Source organism: Pseudomyrmex gracilis, unplaced genomic scaffold (assembly GCF_002006095.1).
Source record: "Pseudomyrmex gracilis isolate BER0280 unplaced genomic scaffold, ASM200609v1 scaffold_54, whole genome shotgun sequence".
NCBI lineage: Eukaryota > Metazoa > Arthropoda > Insecta > Hymenoptera > Formicidae > Pseudomyrmex > Pseudomyrmex gracilis.
Window position 1 is genome coordinate 593,828 of NW_018020638.1, and position 18,303 is coordinate 612,130.

General features: G+C 37.3%; 5 protein-coding genes across 5 annotated transcripts; 2 read left to right on the forward strand and 3 right to left on the reverse strand.

The window, feature by feature from the left end:
• Window positions 1–2,007: 2,007 nt before the first annotated feature.
• LOC109853750 (NADH dehydrogenase [ubiquinone] 1 alpha subcomplex subunit 2) lies at window positions 2,008–2,758 on the forward strand. Its single transcript, XM_020426140.1, has 3 exons — window positions 2,008–2,207; window positions 2,315–2,421; window positions 2,597–2,758. Exons 1-3 carry the CDS (start codon window positions 2,125–2,127, stop codon window positions 2,683–2,685), a joined length of 279 nt encoding a protein of 92 aa, XP_020281729.1. The 5' UTR covers window positions 2,008–2,124; the 3' UTR covers window positions 2,686–2,758.
• A 70-nt stretch (window positions 2,759–2,828) lies between these two features.
• Window positions 2,829–4,980, reverse strand: LOC109853749 (pseudouridine-5'-phosphatase). The gene is made up of 4 exons (XM_020426139.1): window positions 4,491–4,980; window positions 4,025–4,243; window positions 3,720–3,952; window positions 2,829–3,638 (listed from the first exon to the last, which is right to left on the reverse strand). The coding sequence occupies exons 1-4, from the start codon at window positions 4,543–4,545 to the stop codon at window positions 3,459–3,461; spliced, it is 687 nt and encodes a 228-aa protein (XP_020281728.1). The 5' UTR covers window positions 4,546–4,980; the 3' UTR covers window positions 2,829–3,458.
• Window positions 4,981–5,363: 383 nt separating this feature from the next.
• Window positions 5,364–8,215, reverse strand: LOC109853752 (zinc finger protein 660-like). Its single transcript, XM_020426144.1, has 7 exons — window positions 8,087–8,215; window positions 7,684–7,960; window positions 7,391–7,588; window positions 7,128–7,295; window positions 6,853–7,045; window positions 6,499–6,777; window positions 5,364–6,412 (listed from the first exon to the last, which is right to left on the reverse strand). The coding sequence occupies exons 1-7, from the start codon at window positions 8,193–8,195 to the stop codon at window positions 6,185–6,187; spliced, it is 1,452 nt and encodes a 483-aa protein (XP_020281733.1). The 5' UTR covers window positions 8,196–8,215; the 3' UTR covers window positions 5,364–6,184.
• Window positions 8,216–12,003: 3,788 nt separating this feature from the next.
• Window positions 12,004–17,019, forward strand: LOC109853764. Its single transcript, XM_020426157.1, has 5 exons — window positions 12,004–12,159; window positions 12,715–12,863; window positions 15,543–15,722; window positions 15,803–15,968; window positions 16,346–17,019. The coding sequence occupies exons 2-5, from the start codon at window positions 12,752–12,754 to the stop codon at window positions 16,545–16,547; spliced, it is 660 nt and encodes a 219-aa protein (XP_020281746.1). The 5' UTR covers window positions 12,004–12,159; window positions 12,715–12,751; the 3' UTR covers window positions 16,548–17,019.
• Window positions 17,020–17,150: 131 nt separating this feature from the next.
• Window positions 17,151–18,248, reverse strand: LOC109853769 (peptidyl-prolyl cis-trans isomerase NIMA-interacting 4). Its single transcript, XM_020426165.1, has 3 exons — window positions 17,951–18,248; window positions 17,561–17,680; window positions 17,151–17,471 (listed from the first exon to the last, which is right to left on the reverse strand). The coding sequence occupies exons 1-3, from the start codon at window positions 18,053–18,055 to the stop codon at window positions 17,313–17,315; spliced, it is 384 nt and encodes a 127-aa protein (XP_020281754.1). The 5' UTR covers window positions 18,056–18,248; the 3' UTR covers window positions 17,151–17,312.
• Between the last annotated feature and the right edge of the window lie 55 nt (window positions 18,249–18,303).

Genomic DNA, 18,303 nt, shown 5'->3' on the forward strand with positions numbered 1-18,303 from the left:
ATTATTCCACACACACATACACACACATATGCTGTAATATATGTATATATATATATATATATATATTTATTAACTGCAAGGATGTTTTGCCGAAACATTATTGATAAGAAAGAAACTGTATTAGTTTTTTTTACTTAATTTTATTCAATTTTTTATTTAACATTCAAAATGTTTTATCTGCTATCTTGTAATTTTTACATTTTTCATTAAATGTGTATATTGCTTACTGTTATTGTGTTTTGATGAAATAAACGAACATAATTTTAACGTAATTTTTTAATCGTATTCATAATAAAGAAAAAGTAGTATTGGCAATCGTAAGAATTGTAAACTCTCTGAAAACTCTCTTAAGTTTTTTTCTTCCTATTATTGATTGGGAATTTATAGATATTTCTCGAATCAAGATACTTATCAAGGTACTGCTACTCGGATTTTGTCATTCTGTTTACGCATCAATAAATTTGTTGCTCCTGATACAAATAAAACTCTTACAAATGTTTGCTCGCAATGTCTGTTAGATCTCTCTCACGCTCGCGACAAGAAAATCTAAAATTAAGAGACACACGTGCGTGTCGCAATAATCAAATCATCGCTACACCACCTGCTCACTCAGCCGCTTTTGCTGTAACGGATAATAGATTTGTTTAATTATTCCGGTTTGTCAGTCGCGTCGAAAAAGCTGCGGCGATCCAACAAGTGGAAAAGTCAATCTACGCGCGTGATCGTTCAGACAATATTTGTTTTACTTTGCAGACAAAATAAATTTGTCTTTCAAAGCGCGGGGGTGGTCACCAACGTGGCGCATGTGTGCGTCTTATAAATAAGCGCGTTTGCTCGATCTCACTCGGAAAGGGTTTACTTACTCGGGGCTGCAACGCTTTTTTTTTGTTTCTCGTTTTCTGAACTTCCATTAAAAAAATTTCATCGTTATCATTTATCACGTCATTTGTGACGTAACACCGCGTCGTAACACCGAATGTACAAACACTTAAACAAAATCTGTATTTCAATCGTTGGAAGCTAATCAGCTAATTTAATTGCGGAAATTAAAAGTAGAAAAAGTCAACGAGAGTTTACGCGCGCATTTATTTTCATCAGATCGCAGGTGATTGTTTTCTCAGGACGCAAATCTTACTGGATTTTTCAAGACGTCTTAAGAAAAGTCTTTAGCCGACAACTAATCATTTTCTCATTCATATATCGTATCGCAATGAAACAAATATTATTTTTGAGTAGAATGCACGTAATGCCGCCATGGACTTGCTCTATTATGGATTTAACGTTACTTTATCCTTAAACACACCGCAAACGTTGTTCGCAACAAGAAGAAGGTGTGTATGCGCGTTATACGTCGTCATGTCGGTCGGAGCGACGTGAGCAATTACAAGAATGTTTGTCGTGGGTGCGGTTCTTCTTTCATTAAGGGAACCAGAAAGATCCTTGAGGAGCAAAAAAGTGACATGTGTTCGTTGACCTGAGAATTAGGACCGCAAATCGATACTCCATTCACTAATCGTTACCCCTATCTGCTTGTACATACATAACGTTTTTTTTTTTTTTTTGCAATGAGAGCGCGCGAAACGCGACGATCGATCGAAAAAAAAGAACTCGCAAACTTCGAGATTAAAATTCAGCTTCGCCTCTAGGTTTTTTAACTTCCACGAAAATTTTTCTTAATTTCTTTAGAATTAAAAAAAAATTCGGGAGGCGGGAATAGAACTCGCAAAAATCGAGTATTTAAACTATTTCACAAGTTTGTGTGCGGCTTTTTTTATACAAAACGAGACAAAACACAACTCAGACAAGTAATACATGGATAGGATATAAATAACACTAGAATTTGCTTCTGTTAAAAAAGTAATGATTAATTTTTTTAATAAGAAAAAAAACTTTCTCCAGCTTATCGACATATAATCGACTCAAATTACCGACTTTGTAATTTGAGGTGGAGGTTCCGACTCAAAGAAGTAAACCTAGATGGCAGCTTCTTTGACATAAAAACGAACCTAACCTCCTGTTCAAAATTACTCAACTGTGCGAAAATAGGGCACGGTTGTGAAGTTCGGCTGAAAGGAGATCCGTCGTATGTTTTTTTTAAAAAAAGCCGTCAACAATTAACAAACGATGGCTGCTGTGAAATTCGGAAAACATCTGAAAGAGTTGAGAATCTTGCTCTGTCAAACGTCCAAATCTAGTCAAGGCGTTAGGTAAAAAAAACAAAAACCGTGTTTGTTGAAATAAAGGAGCTCACGTTTTGTGTGTGAATATGAATTTAAATTCTTGCCCAATTTTTTTCTGTGTGTGCATCTTACAGAGATTTCATTGAGCAACAGTATGTGCCATTGAAGAAAAGTAATCCGAGATTTCCCGTTTTGATCAGGGAATGCTCGTCAATCGAACCGAAACTGTACGCGCGTTTTGGTACGTAAGAGCGAACAAATCTCTCTCTCTCTCTCTTTCACACGCACTTTGATTTGACAGTAATCACAAGTGACTTTGCAAGCTACTTTGTTTTTAGAGAATTATACGACGCGTCTGTAGTTACTCGAGTGTCTAATGTTTATTTACCTTTTCGTAAATTTTGTTAATTTTGCAGAGTACGGTGTAGAACAGTGTATACCTCTGTCGAATCTAAAATCTGAGGAAGTGCTTAAGAAGGTTCAAGAAGTAGCTTCTCAAAAATAGAGAGAGATATATACTTTGTACTATTAATAAATATATGTGTATGTATGTCGCAATATGTGTATATAGTTGTTTTAATAAAATATAGTTAATCAAAAACAGAAGTCAGAAAATGTAAACCTTATATTTGGGAAATTAAATATATTCTTCCCTTTATTACATAAAAAAAATTTATATTGCAGGTACATGTGCGTCATAAGAGATAAGATGTTAAGATTTATAAAACTGACAAAATTCCAAGTTTTACAAAATTTGTATTACTGTTTTCTTGCAGAAATATATTTTTTATTTCTCCTGTACAGTTTCTATTAAGAGTATGTGTATATAGTTTACCTTTTGTGTATATAATTTTTTCTCAATACATTTTATAACAAAAAAATTATATAAGAAGCAGATTCTTGACAAGGAACTCAGTAGACACTAAAATATATCTATAACCGACAGTGTTGTAAAACAGAGATCTTGTAAGTAAGTAAATAAGGGTTTTTTCATCGCTCTCTTTTTTAACTCTCTTTTACTCTGACAGTGATAACTGCTTTGTGTAATATGAAAATACACATATCTGAAAACTAAAACTTGTATAATCCTTTTCAAAAAAAATTTGTATATACATCAGTCAGGTTCCAATAAGTGTCAAGCAAAACCTGCCTGCAGGCTTTTGTGTAAATTTTATCAATAACGATATCATCATATTTTACTTTGGTTACTAGAGTTTAGATATGAAATTTGACCTAATTTGTGTCTAAATACTTTATCTCTCAAGAACTTAAATAATTTTATGCTACAAACGGTGGTAGTCCAAAATTTTCGGGCTTGAAATCCTCCAGACTGTTTAAGATCAATGTGGCATCTTTGACGAGATGTTTAGGAAGCTGAGGATCTGGGACCATCACAACTTGCATCTTGGCAGCATTGGCAGCCTGAACTCCATTTGGTGAATCTTCAAAGACTAAACACTATGCACAACACAATAAATTATAGATTTGATATGTGAAACACAGATATTTAAAATAAATTTAAACATCGCAAACAAGAACCTTTGAAGGATCGGGATTATCGGGAAAACGTTTTGCGGCAACCAAGAACACATCTGGACTTGGTTTTGAATGCAACACCTCTGGATCGGAACCACCGTACACTTTATGATCGAACAGATCAAATATGTGTTTCCAGTTTTGTGTTTTTAAAGTACCACTTTCTTGGCACGAACTTGTAGCTAGCGCAATAGGAACATTGTTGGTTTTGAGATGCCGCAGCAGCTTCTCTGCACCTGTGTAGTGTTGGTTAAAATTGTGATCAGAATATGTTGTAAAAATTACTTTTGCCACTTGTAAAAACTTGCCTGGCATAAGACCACAACTAGGAAATACTTCTTGATATATTGGTGCCAACTTCTCCTCAAATGTTTGCACCGAGATCGGCAGTTCTAACATATCTATTATCTTGCCCAAAGCTTCTGCGCTTCTGTAACCCATAATTGCCGCTTTGTGTTCCCAGGTATACGTCTTCCCATATTCTTGAGTGACACGATTGTACGCCATCGAGTACAGTGATTCCGTGTCTAAATGTTGCAAACACAAAGTGTCTCAACATATTTTTGTTTTCAGTAGAAAAAATTATATTCACTTTTTTATTTAAAAAAAAATTTAAACCACTAAAGAGAATTAAACACGTGTGTAACAAAGTTAATAAATGAAAAAAAAAAAATTGAAATGTATTTTATGTTATATCGGCACAGTGGATTTTACTCGATATAAATATTGTTTATAAATTTAAATGCAAGCGTCACATAAAAAACATCTCTTTACCTAATAACAAGCCGTCCATATCGAAAATGCAATGAGTAACATTTTGGAAAGCCATTTCGAAGCCGTCTATTAGGTTATTCAAGAGAGTTACTCGGCCGGAACTTTCGGTAAAGGAACGTGTTTTTCCCCAGGAAATAGCGTTTTAAAATGGGTGTGTTTAGCCGAAGTTAGCGCTACGTAGCGGCTTCATGTAGCAGTTGCAATTGCTGCGTTACTTCTGCTGGATAGTATTGCTACGCGCAGCGCTTTTTGTAAGCGCAAATATGTTTGTATACAAATCGCCGTTGTATTCTTCGGTTGCTAAATTGTGTTTTTTAATTATTTATAAAAATGGCAAAAAAAGTGTCAAAGTATTATAATTGAGACGGTATTATTGTAAATGGCGGCCACTACTTAGAACATGCTACGCGTAGCCATACTGTCCAGCAGAAGTAACGCAGCAATTGCAACTGCTACATGAAGCCGCTACGTAGCGCTACGTAGCGCTAGCTTCGGCTAAACACACCCAATGTCTGAGAACGAAGACTATCCCTGAAAAGACACTTTGAAAATGTTATCTTTTGTTTTACGCGATAAGACAACCGATGCTAATACCAGATAATATTTCATAATACCTGTGCAATTTGATTTCGATACATGTATGCACATGGATACGGTATTGACCGATATTCTCCTTTGTGTGTGTACGTGTGCATGGCGTGCGTGTGTGTTTAAAGCCTCCCTAAGAAATTTAAACCGTAGATCCTGCGAGTATTCTCTGACAAGGCGCGATACAAAATATCTAATGTGTGTAGTCTTTAAAACAGATCATCACTAAACATAAAAAAATTCTCTACCATATTTTAAATATTCTTTATTTGTCTCAGTTGTCTAAATAATTGTGTAAAATTATATCACACTTCAAATGTGTGTGTTATACATATTCATATAATTTTAAAGTGTACATAAGTGTTTATAAAATCAAACGTTTCTCTATGCGCGTACACACATAAAACTTACGTAAAAGAACAATCATAAAAAAAGTAACGTATAAATTAGAACTATAATACACACACACACACACACATATATATATAAACTTTTTATTATATAGAAATTTGCGTATAAAACAAATATACGCTTGCTAAATGCATCTATTCAACAAATGCGGCTAAAATGATTGAGTTATACACTAATGAGATGTGTATACTAATATATACTGTTATAATATTAATATCAATGCTCAACATATCGAATACGTCGATCGACCATTGGTACAAATGACACTTTTGAGTGTTTTACATTGTGCCAACAATTTTTTTTGTACATCGTCATAAAATGGTGCAACGAAAAGATATGTCAATTTCGCAAAATAAACTTGAATTCAAAAAAAAAAAAAAATTACGTCATTATTGCTTTCTTTATTGCACTTCTTTATTTGAACTTTCTGGCAGCGTGTGTTACGTATGTGTCTAGATATTACAGATATAATCTCAGTAACATAATTGTTTTGTTCACTCAATAGTACAAAAACTAATGATTATAATAGTTTTTTGTTTTGCTCGAACTTTGTGTTTTAATCATTTCTAAGGCTGATTACGTCAGTTACCAGGGTTTTGCGTATAGACAAATGGCTGGGTAAGTGCCGAGAAAGTCAAGCGAACTTCTCGAAAAGGGTTTTTCAAGGGTCACGTAAACTTCTATCCGTACTAAAATTAAATGTTTCCCGTAACATTTGACATGGTATAAAAGTGATATGGCAAATTCGTTGGCAACAAATCCGGCGTAACTGATACTGTAGTGAAATACGTTGTATTTTGTTCTCTGAATACCGTTTCTTGAACAGTACTAGTGACGTCCGTTTGGAAACTCTGAACGGTGGTGGTTGGAATAGCTCGGGCGACTGTCTGTTGTGATGCAGCGTGAGGTATTGTTTGTATTACCTGTGAAAAAAAAGTAAAGCAGTATAAATAAATAAAATCAATTTATTGATACACATGAGAAAATAAATAAGAGTCTCGATATTTACTTGTGTCGCGGATTCCGGTTGAGCTACAGCGGATATGGGAAGCGGATTATCTGGATTAGCTTGATTGCAAGATTGTTCCTTTATCTGAGGCGGTTGCGTTTGTTTCATCGACTGTCGCAATTGAATCGGAAGTTGATCCTTGGGTAGAAACCTAGTGAATGCTATATTGATTCCGTGCCGTCGTCTCATATGCTTCTGATAGTTCGGCCAGTTCGTGAAATGATGCTGACAATCCATACAACTGTACGGACGCTCTCCAGTGTGTTGTCGCTTGTGCGTCTGTAATCGCGACACAATTAAAATATCAAATTCGACGGAAACAAACCCTTAGATCTCAACAAGTACGGAACTTACAACCAATACTCCTTTGAAACGAAAGGCTTTTCCGCAGTATTCGCAAGTGAACGGCATTGCGTTGCTGTGAATTCTGCTGTGTTCCTTTAATGTGCTCTTTTCTCTAAAAGTCTTCCCGCACACGGCACACTGATGAGGCTTGATATCAGTGTGCACCAAATCGTGTTTCTTCAACTGCATAGGCGTCTTAAATCTGTAATTTTGATTGACAATTCTTGAACTCGGCACAAATGTACGAACATGAAAATGAAGCGTGAAATGAAGCGTTAACTTACGCCTTCGGACAAATGGAGCACTTGTACGGCTTCTCTTCTGTGTGAGTCAAGAAATGAGCTTCCAAATTTCCCTTCTGCATAAAACTTTTTCCGCATTGATCGCACGTGAAGTTTCGGACTCCGGTGTGAATGAGTTTGTGCGTCACCAGGTTCGGCTTTGTCGAAAATCTAGAAATCAATTTTGCAACGGATGTACACAAGATTTCTTCAAGAAAAAAAATCATTTTGCACGTGAAAAAAAGTATAGTGTATACTGCACTAACTTCTTATCACACTGATCGCATTGGTACTGGTATTTCAAATTGTCAGGTAAGTGGCATCGTTTGTGAATAAACAAAGAGCTGGAGTTTTTGAAGGATTTGTCGCAACTTTTGCACTTGTACGGTCGTTCACCGGTGTGAATCCACATGTGATCGACCAAATTTTTTTGTTGCGTGTACGTCTTCCCACATTCGTCACAGCTGAAGATAAAAAAATTATAAATAACAGTTTAAAAAATAAATACTTGCTTTCTTGTGGAGATGCTTGTACAATTGTTACAACAAATGACATATACCTGTACTTCTCCTTGTCTTGTTTTCCGTGTCTTTTTACATGCGTGACAAATCCTTGATACTTGTCGTAAACTTTACTGCACTGTACGCACATATATTTGGGTGGCTGGTTATGCACCTTTTCGTGATGTTCCACTAGACTGACCAAACTCGGTAAGGTCTCATTACAATCTGTACACAGCCAGGAATATTTTTCCAAGCACTTGTCCTTCGTTGAATGCTTCATTTCCACTGGTGTTTTTTCTACTGATTGCGACTTTTGTATTTCTAAATTTGATTCTACATTCAGAATAAGAAATACCGGATATTAAAATTATATTATACTATAAATATAATTCAAAGATTAAATCGTTAACTTTTAAACATAATCATTTTTTTATGTACAAATACGTAAATGTATCTTACCAGATGTATCTACAATGTTGATATTACTTTTCACAGTTATATCATTTTGTTTCTTATCTAGGCGCAACGAATGCCTTTGATTCTTGGACGTTTCTTCCATCTTTTGCATTTTCTTTTCCTTTGATTTGTTCTCCTTTGATTTTTTCTTCTTCTCCTCTTTAGACCTTTTCTCTTCTTTAGATCTCTTTTCCTCTCTAGACTCTTCTTTACTTCTCTTCTCCTCTTTATCCTTTTTTTCTACAGACTTTTCCTTAGTTTTTGTTTCTTCCTCACACTTTTTCACTGTCTCGTTAATGTAATTGTCAGACAGCTGGCACTCCTTCTGATCGATGATTTCTTTATGATCGGTGACTTCATGCTGCGGAAACTCTACGGTCTCCGCCACATATTCCACATCTGGTTCTGATGATTGCAACTTGGTCTTTGAATTTATCAACAACTCCCTCAACAAGATCTGCGCTTGATTGGTCTTCTCGATGAACTCGTTGCACTTGTTCAACACGTCGCAGCAATCTACACAAACTGTAAGCGGCAAGCCATCGGTTATCAGAACCTACACACAGTCACAACAGCAATCATTAGTGATTAAAAAAAAAAACACAAATGTATCGGACGTATATTTTGTGCATAGCGATAGAACTGAATTAGCAAAAGAGTAGTCGCGATGATGAGCAAAGCTGTTCGTTTTCTTTCGAGATCACACAAATCTTACTTGCGGTTGTTGCAAAGGACAGTTTCGCGGACAGTTTTACCTGTATCTGCAGGCACTTTGCTATCTTGAATCCGATCATAAGCTTCTGGCCCTCGTTTTCGTAAATACCGACGAGACCGTTTTTGGCTTCCGCGCACAGCCGGCAGAGACCCGATTGTGCCATCGTTCCTCAATGTTCGTAGAGAAATTACCGTGCACCCGAGATCGACGTACACCGTTGTCCAAGTGCAAGGAAGGACGCATTCCCGAGGCCGCGTGTGTCTGAGATGATCACGCACCTGTCACGTCGCTCGCACACACTTGTAAACAAATTACCACGGACGCGACGCCGGGTTACACTGGACATCTTGTCATCGTTCATCGTGGGAAATCGTATGCGAGAGCGCTGTAACGAGGAGCGACTTGTTGCTCCATCGTGTCGATCGATCAACGGCCGATCAACTTGCTCGATTATTTTTATTTCTCTCTCTCTCTTTCCGGCGGCGAACGAGCAGCCGCGCCTATCCGTTTGACGTCCACGTAGCGTTGTCACAAAAACGTGTACATCGATGTGTACATTCGTCGGAGCAATGTTAGGAAGATAAATCTCGCCGGCGAAAATCCCACGCGCATGCGTCAGATACAGTGCGCTTGGAGACACGCAATTTGACAGACGCAAATCACACAGCACAGAAGACTGTAACCAGAGAAAAAAGTCTGACTGAGAGCGGTCGTCTCATTGTATTTTCTTACGACGCTCTGAACTGCTAGTTTTAGCGCCATGCGTCTACAAAAGTAAGACGACAGAAATTACGGGGCGACTTTCGGGCGAACAACATACGGTCACGTAAACTATAGATTTTCAGTACTATAACAAAACGGAACCTGAACGGACTGCTCAGTCGATACGCTGTGTAATGGAGATTGACAGCGTCTTCATCAACTAAATCACAGGAAAGCGAACAATAGTGAACAAGATAAAAAAAAATAGAAATGGAATAAGGAAACGTCTCCGTTTATTTAAAAAAAAATCGTCATCGCAACTACGCGCGTGTATTGTAAAATCACTTACTGACGACATGTCACAAATAATACATATTATACATATAATTTATTATATATTTATAATATTATACTTTATATTGTATTATATGTATTATATACATACTACAGTAATGTCACTGACCTCCGCCGCGCGACTTTGGCGGGGTCACTGACCTCAGCCACGCGGCCTTGGCGGGGTCATTGACCTCGGCCGCGCGGCCTTGGCGGGGTCACTGACCTCGGCCGCGCGGCCTTGGCGGGGTCACTGACCTCGGCCGCGCGGCCTTGGTGGGGGGAGGTCACTGACCGCGGGCGCGCGGCCTTAGTTGAGTTTGATTTTCATACGTTATTTCTGACATTTCTCATATGTACATGTGTTTTATATTGTTTGTAGGACGTATATATTAGCTATCATTGTGGTGACAGGTTAAATTCACTCACACTACACGTTAAAATAAAAGCAATAATAGCGTGCGCGTAGCCCGCGCCTGTGTTGTGCTAGTAAGAGAAAAAAAGGAATTTTTACAAAATTTGTATTTTTTATAATTCCTCAATAAAAATTATAAATTTTTTGCAATTCTCCTAATATTATATTATCGCTCGCCTCACTTACACATAAAATTTATTTCTACTTTTACAGCGAAATTCACAAATGCGCGAAGGTTTCACAAATCGTGTTTTCGCGCTAATTTGCTAAGTTATACAATGAGAATTAAAAATCTCGAGGAACGAAGCGCGCGATGTTTCTCCTACAAGAAAAATTATATTCTCAGGACATTCAAAGGACACACGCGCAATTTTTACGACATTCGACCGACTGACTCATACTTATTTTTGACACGCGTCGTCTTTCAAACGACGAAAAGAAAAATGTGTGTTCGGGGACTACTTAAAATTCCACGGGCGGATACTAGCGAAAGTTTCGCGTTTTCTCGGAAGTCACCTCTGTGTGTAATGTCAAACGCGCAGTCAAACGCCGTCTTGAACAAACGCACAAACGCGTATACAATAACGCAGTGGTATAACATTTGGATCGCAAAATAACGCGACGAAATATCCACAGTTCCAATTTTTTACCTCAAGAACAAACGCGCGCCGTTAAAAAATTTATTATTCCCCATATATTTGCAAACGCACGCGGAACGTATGTACTTTTTTCCGAGAATTTTTGACAAGCCATTTCAATTTTCTCATACTCTCTTTCTTTCGTGTACTTTCCTTTCACTCTTGCGCATGAACAAAAAAAAAACTTAGGATTTTACACTTTCCATTCTTTGCATAAATTTGCTCAAAGACATCGAATTTTGAGAAACTCACGTACGTATTTCTCGAACTTCTGATATGTTTGAGAAAATAAGATATTCGAGAAAGTGTTTGCAAATATAACACGTACTACTTAATTTTTAACGTTTCTCTACGCTTTTTTTTAAATATTTTCTCGGAATTATATTTTATCTTTCGCATCACACGAATATCTCTTCATCTCTTCCTTCGCAAAACGTTTGACACGAGCTAATGAACTTTGTGTCAAATAAAATCCCAGTTTAATAGTGGCAATTAATTATCCGCCACTCACAAACGGATGAGGAGTTCGAGAGAGAGAGAGAGAGAGAAAAGATGCGGCATCGTAACTACGTTTCGGCGAATCGCAGGAGACGTGAGTGAGCTCGAAAAACCGTGAGAATTTCCGGCACAACGTGAATGTTTACACGACGTCCTAGTTTTCTAATATCTCTGCAATCAATATACACATATAGTTATAATCAACTCATTTAAAATTATACACACTTGATCATTTCTCGATACGCGTCATATATCCTACGAGTTTTTCCGCTTTTTTTTTTTTTGTTGCGCGCGATCGCGCGTCTTCGCGCAAAACGGCGAACGGAAAGAAAAGTTTTTCTTCTCTTTTTCTAACACAAAAAATCGTCGGAAAATACGTACCGTATTTTAAGGAGGAAAGACAGTACAGTTAACGCCCGAGTTAAGCATGCGGTTTCACGTTCGAGGACGACTCCTTCCCGTCCAAAGAGGAAGGAAGCGAAACGGCGACCTTACGCGGCGACATCGACAGGGTCCCCCGTGGCGGGCGAGTTCCATCGTTCGAAAACACGGCCCGTTGAGTGGTAAAAGTATTGACACAATGTGTCCTCGTTGTGTATATATAGGGGTGACTGTCACGAAAGCACTGCAGTTCTTCGTGGAACGTCTGCGTGAACGACGTCGTCGTGGGAAGGCACACCTGTTGAAGTCTCTCTCCGATCAGCGCGTGATTTGGACGTTGCGGCGCCTAAATCTGTTGCCGATTAGAAAAGTGCTCCATCGCGGCTGAGAGTGTGTGAGTAAATTCTCAGGCACACGATTTTATGCAATTAAGATGTTGAGATGCTTTAACGATCCTTTGTGATGCCTGAGGAGATTTTAAGAGACTACGCTAGAATTAATCAAACGCGATTAGAGTAACATTTTTAAATGAAGATTACAAGTTAATGAAACACAATTGTGTATTAATTATAAATTAACATGTGTGTGATTGTTCTTGGAATAATAATGTTCTTCCATGTTCTCTTTGTCGCCGTAGCTTTTTTAGCTGAATTTTTTACACACAACTGCATGGCGAATTAAAATATAATATAAACTAATATTAATTAATAGTGTAGTTTAAAGACCGAACGCGCCGAGATGTCACCCTGTATAACGTCGAGTATCGTGAAACCGGTTTTGTAATGAGTCGCTTTTTCAAGTGAGTTCGAGGGCATTTAAACGTCAAGATAACAAACACGAAGCGTTATTGATAAAAAAAATTTTTTAGAACTTTTTTTGAAAGAAAATCTCGCTTCCTCCCCTTTTCCCGTTTAAACGCACGATTTAATCGCACAATTTGTATTTCTAGTCTCTTTATTGGCTGTCGTATACAAGAAAGAAGAAAAATGATAACACTCGTGCTTTTCGGTGCTCTTGTGACACTGTCCTCCGCCCAATTTCAACCACAACCCAGCGGTCGGATTCTGGAAGCGCCAAATCCAGGACTTTGCGCACAAAGTAAGTGTTTTTCCTACAACTTAAGTAACAACTTACGCATTGCTAGTTTTTTCATGATCTGTCCAACCAACGGAAAAAGGAAATTTTCACTGAACAGGTTTTACAGTTTATAGTTTTTTTTATGGTATATTTTTGTTTGTTGAAGTTTGCTTGGAAAGGAAAGATAGACTTAAAAAACTGTCTTTTTTCATAGTTTAAAAAAACAATAATCTGCGTATTATTTGGTGTCACGTTGATCTTTTCTGGCTGAAAGAAAAAAAAATGATCAGCCGAGAATAAATTTGTCTTGCACGAAAGTAAAATCTAACATTCAACAAAACTCGATGGGAAGTGATAAGATCGTGTAAAAATAGCGCCGTTTAGAATAGTCTTTATGTAAGACGATCTTACGCTGGGATAAATAATAATGCAAGCGTCCCCGAGTCGCCTCGCTCGGAAATTACGTTCCGATGGGAATCTTCTTTCTTTTCTTCCATCCAAGGAAACCCGCTTAAACCGGAGAAAGTAGTTTTCAATATTTGTGATTAAAGACGGTGCGATCCTAAGGAATCTTCCTCCTCCAACTGGTTCTCTCCTACTTCCTTCTTTGCTTTGAGGTCATCGCTTTGCCTTAGCTCAACCTCAAGTCGGTCGTATCTTCCGCTTATCGTATCAGAGCGTTGCCTCTAATACAAGTTGTGTGTGATCGTCGTCGTCTGTCGCCTCGCACATTTTACACGACACACACACTCGTTTATAGAAAGTGTGACAATGACATTCGACAGCTTGGTGTAAACACATTTGAATTGGAAATGGTCTCGTACTCCTCTTGTAAGTAGTACGGAATGTACGGGTGGCACTTTCACGTTCATCATTTTCAAACTGGTCGAGGTGACAAGTCACCGCGACCCGTCACACGGGCCATTAACGTAATCTGAAATATATTAATTGAAAGTTTTCAGAATTCAAAACCTGTTTCTTTGATATTTTATTCAAGGAAATATATTTGTAGTCGAAATTACCCTGAGAACGCTTTCACAAGAACGCATATAATATATATAATATAGTTTTATACATATACATATGTAATTTATAAGTTTTTTATTTTGTACAGTATTCTTCCCCGTAAATAAGTAATTAAATAAAAATAAACTCATTTTCAACTGACATTAGACTTATTTATTTCGATAAAAAAAACTTTTTTTTGCAATAAACATATTTATAGAAACTTTGTATATTTGTTCGTATAAAAAACTTACGTAAGATCTATATGCAAAACTACACCATGCTCATGTGTCCGGCACAAATTTGGTAAAAAAACACTATCATGTGCTTTTCACTCGTTATAGTATAAGTACGAGATAACGGCCATACCGGCCTGTTGGTCTCGTAGTGTAGAGGCTACGAACAATGGAGGTCCCGAGTTCGAATCCGCTTTATCACTTTATGTAATGTGATTTTTTTCGGGACGGTCCCTTTCAGTCGAATTAATCGATGATTGACGAACTGAATCGGGCCTCCAATAATTAATTCGAGTGCAATTCTTCCTCGAATTTCCCGCCCATATTGACTATTTCTGTAGTAATAACTATTGTGTGTTTATCTTCAATCCATTTTTTTTGAGCTATTTAACAAATAATAATAAAACAAATTTATTAAGGCAAAATAATGTATACAGGGTGAGAAAAAAGTGGGAACCCTAAAACAACTCGAGAAATAACGTTTTTGTAAAAAAAATTGTAAATAGAAAAGTAGTAGGGTTTTATATAAGACGCATTACATGGCAATATTATTATTATGACTTTAAATAGCGTTGTCAAGGTTACGTGGTCACCATCAATTTCTTAAATGGAGCCCTCAACTTTTTGTTACACATTCTTGTAGCTCTTATCTCGAGAACTTTCCAAAACACTAATATTAAATATCGGTTTGTTACGCATTTTTCTAGCCATGAGACTTAAAAGTAGCGCTGACATTAGCATTACTGAAGGTAAGTCGCGTAGAGTGCACGATCGGATTTACAGTTCTTTTGTGTGTGTGTGTGTAATATGTTACAACAGAGATAAAGACCTCTTCTTTCGTCACTCTCATAGTATTTATTGACTCTAAACCCTGATATCACACACACACCTCACAAGAACGTATCTAATTCAGACGGACCTTTATCCCCGAATTTTTAGGATGGTTGCTCAAACACACAAAGAATAAATTTTCGTTTTCTTTTTTTTTCTACAAAATGTTCTAGCAGTAAAATAAAGTTGCATTTTCCGTGTGCCAAGCGAAAAATCAACACAACATTCACGGAACTCTTGAACATCATTGACGACTTGAACGTCAAGGCCGGAGAATGTGTGTTACGCGCGTGCGGAACCTATAGTTAATTATTCATTCTTTAGGCGTAGCCCAATCGACGCGTTCCAAGACGCGTCTTGTCCGGGAACTTTCTTCTTCTTTATTTGGAAAGTGACTATGTAATCAACATACAATGTGGGTGCCAATGTCTAGGTCGTGACTGTGGTTGCCAGGGTCATCATTGCGATTGACACTAATACCGCGACTTTCACTCCGAGAAGAGATCTTCTCGGTAAACACATACCTCTCTCGTTTCCAAAGATATCTAGAAAGATTATTTTTGTTTTTAATATCCGGTCAACTCGTACAATTCTTCCAATTTTTTCTTTTTTTTTTTATTAATCGTAGGAATTATCCATCAGCGGTTCAATGGAAAAGGATATTACTTTTCGTGGGCCAATCAGAGAACGGCTGGCCAGGAGTTGGACTGGTTGTCCGCCAGAAACTACTGCCGACAACGTTGCATGGATCTAGTTTCGCTGGAGACTTCTGCCGAGAACGAGTTCGTTAAGAACCGCATCGTTCAAGGTACGTGTCGTATTACAAATCCTGATTCTTCGTAGAGGAAGCGGCAACAGAAAAAAATAAAATAAAATTTCTTCTTACAGATAAGGTGAAGTATATCTGGACGTCTGGTCGTCTCTGTGACTTCAAGGGATGTGACCGTCCGGATCTGCAGCCTCTTCACATCAACGGCTGGTTCTGGACCGCCGAGTTGCAGAAGCTCGCGCCGACCCATGATCGCGCTCAAAACGACTGGTCTGAGAGCGGCGGGTAAGATTCGTTACATCACGTATACGCATATTTAGTTAGGCATTGATCTCTAATTTCGCGCTTTAATACAATATTATATCGGACGCTCACACGCACATCAAGAATGAATTTGCATTATCGAAGCTGATAATAGTGCTAACGCGGTTTTTATTTTTGAGATCAAGGATATCGGAGACTTGTCATTAAATCCTTTTTTCCTGTTCTCCGCGACTAATCTATCGCTCTCTACTCTGTAATCAGCGATCGCTGCGTGCGCTCATTACAGAGTCAATAGTCAAGGTTTAAGGCGTCTCCGAGCGCCGAGAGTGCATAGATACTTGGATTCTTCTTGTGAACATTGTTCTATGTTGTGAACAATATGCGCGTATTTTGTTCAGCATTGGCAAGCCGCAGCCTGACAATCGGGAGGCTATTCAGGGCGGCGCTCCCGAGAATTGTCTGGCGATCCTTAATCAGTTCTACAACGACGGTGTGAACTGGCACGATGTGGCGTGTCATCACAAGAAACCGTGGGTCTGCGAGGAGAACGAGTCCCTACTGAGATACGTTCGCTTCACCAATCCGGGTATTCGCGTCTAAGAAGAACTTGAAGAAATGGCAACTTCGTTCATCATTGAAACGGGTTTTTACAAACGCGTCCACACGGCATGTCTGAACAAGCGACTGAATAGTATCATATATTAGAACATCTATATTATTTATTATTATGTAATCATAATTACATAATGTATCTTCACATATACTGTCCTATTTAGAACTTAGAGTAGAAACATATCCATTATATATTTAAATGCTTTTGCTGGAAATTTTGATAGACACACTTTCAGTTTAAGGAACATCACTATTTATATTCATGTAGAAACATAAAGATGTAATAAAATTTAACGTATAACAATAGAGACTGCAGGTCAGGAATTCTCTTAAGAGATTATTGTTAGTTCGTAATAAATTTTGTGTACACACATACATATATAAATATATATTCCCGAAAGAATATACATTTATAATTGTATACGCCAGAAATAGCAATAAACTCATGGACAATAAATAATTTTGTATATTTATATTTTTTAATTTACTTGTTAGACTACTTTTGTTTTTTGTTTTAATCAAACATTTTCTAAATTTTATATACATATATATCTTTTGTGAAATATATAAGAGCTGAATTTCTTTATAGAATATAAAATATATACAAAAAATATTTATTATGATAAAATATATCACAGGTATCAAACAAATTGGTATCTACAATTCTATATCATATATTTGCTTAATTATAGAAAAAGAGATATATAACAAATTCACAAACGTGTTTATGAAATATGTGCTTGTGCAATGAAATTATTTTTTACCTTCCACCATTATTATGTGATATCCAAACTTTGTTTTCACCGGTGGATCTGTATAAACAGGAGACGCCAGGCTGGAAACTGGTAACGCAAAAGCGGCATCTTGAAAAGGTCCCACCATGGAACCTCGTGTCATCCATCCAAGATCGCCCTTAAAATAATCAACCGATTATTCAATATATTTTCAATATTTATTAAATATTTTAATAAAAAAAAAAAAGATATATATTTATATATTACCCCAGATCTGGCTTTGTCCTCACTGTATGCCGCCGCGACTTCATTGAATTTCTGACCAGCTTTTAACTTTTCCAGCGCTTCCAATATTTTTGATTGCTTCTCGCACAGGATATGTCTAACCTGCAAAAACAAAAATAAGCTTACAAAGAAAAGCAATAAATTTGCGATCGATTGTAACATGAGTGATAAAATAAATTATATAAAAACTAATCGTATTGTAAAATATTACAAGAACTCTCTGCTAAAAAAAAAAACAAGCTACTCATACAAAGTTTGCAAGATTTAACATAACAGATAAACACACATGTGACACATGTTCGCCGCAATGTGCAAACACTTGCAATGTGCAAGTGTTTATCAGCGAACAAAATGCGTTCAAAATTTTCTCACCTTCACTGAGTTTCCACCCTTCTTTTCTGTCTTTCCGGCACCACCTTCCTCCGAGGATTTACCCTTGCTACCTTTCGCGGCACCGGCGTTCTTCTTCGGCGGCATGTCGCGGATAATTTCGAGGTTGAAATTTAAAGGAGCGCCATTATACGACACTCACAGATACATAGACACAAAACTTCCTTACTTACTACGAGTAGATAACGCAGGAGAACTGACATACCTATCATTGACAATAACGCACACGTGATTAAATCAAAGCGAGGGAGATAGAAAAAATGAGAGCGAGAAAGAAATTTGATGTAAAAAAAAAAAAATAATAATAATAATAATAATTCACGCGTGCTTTGTTT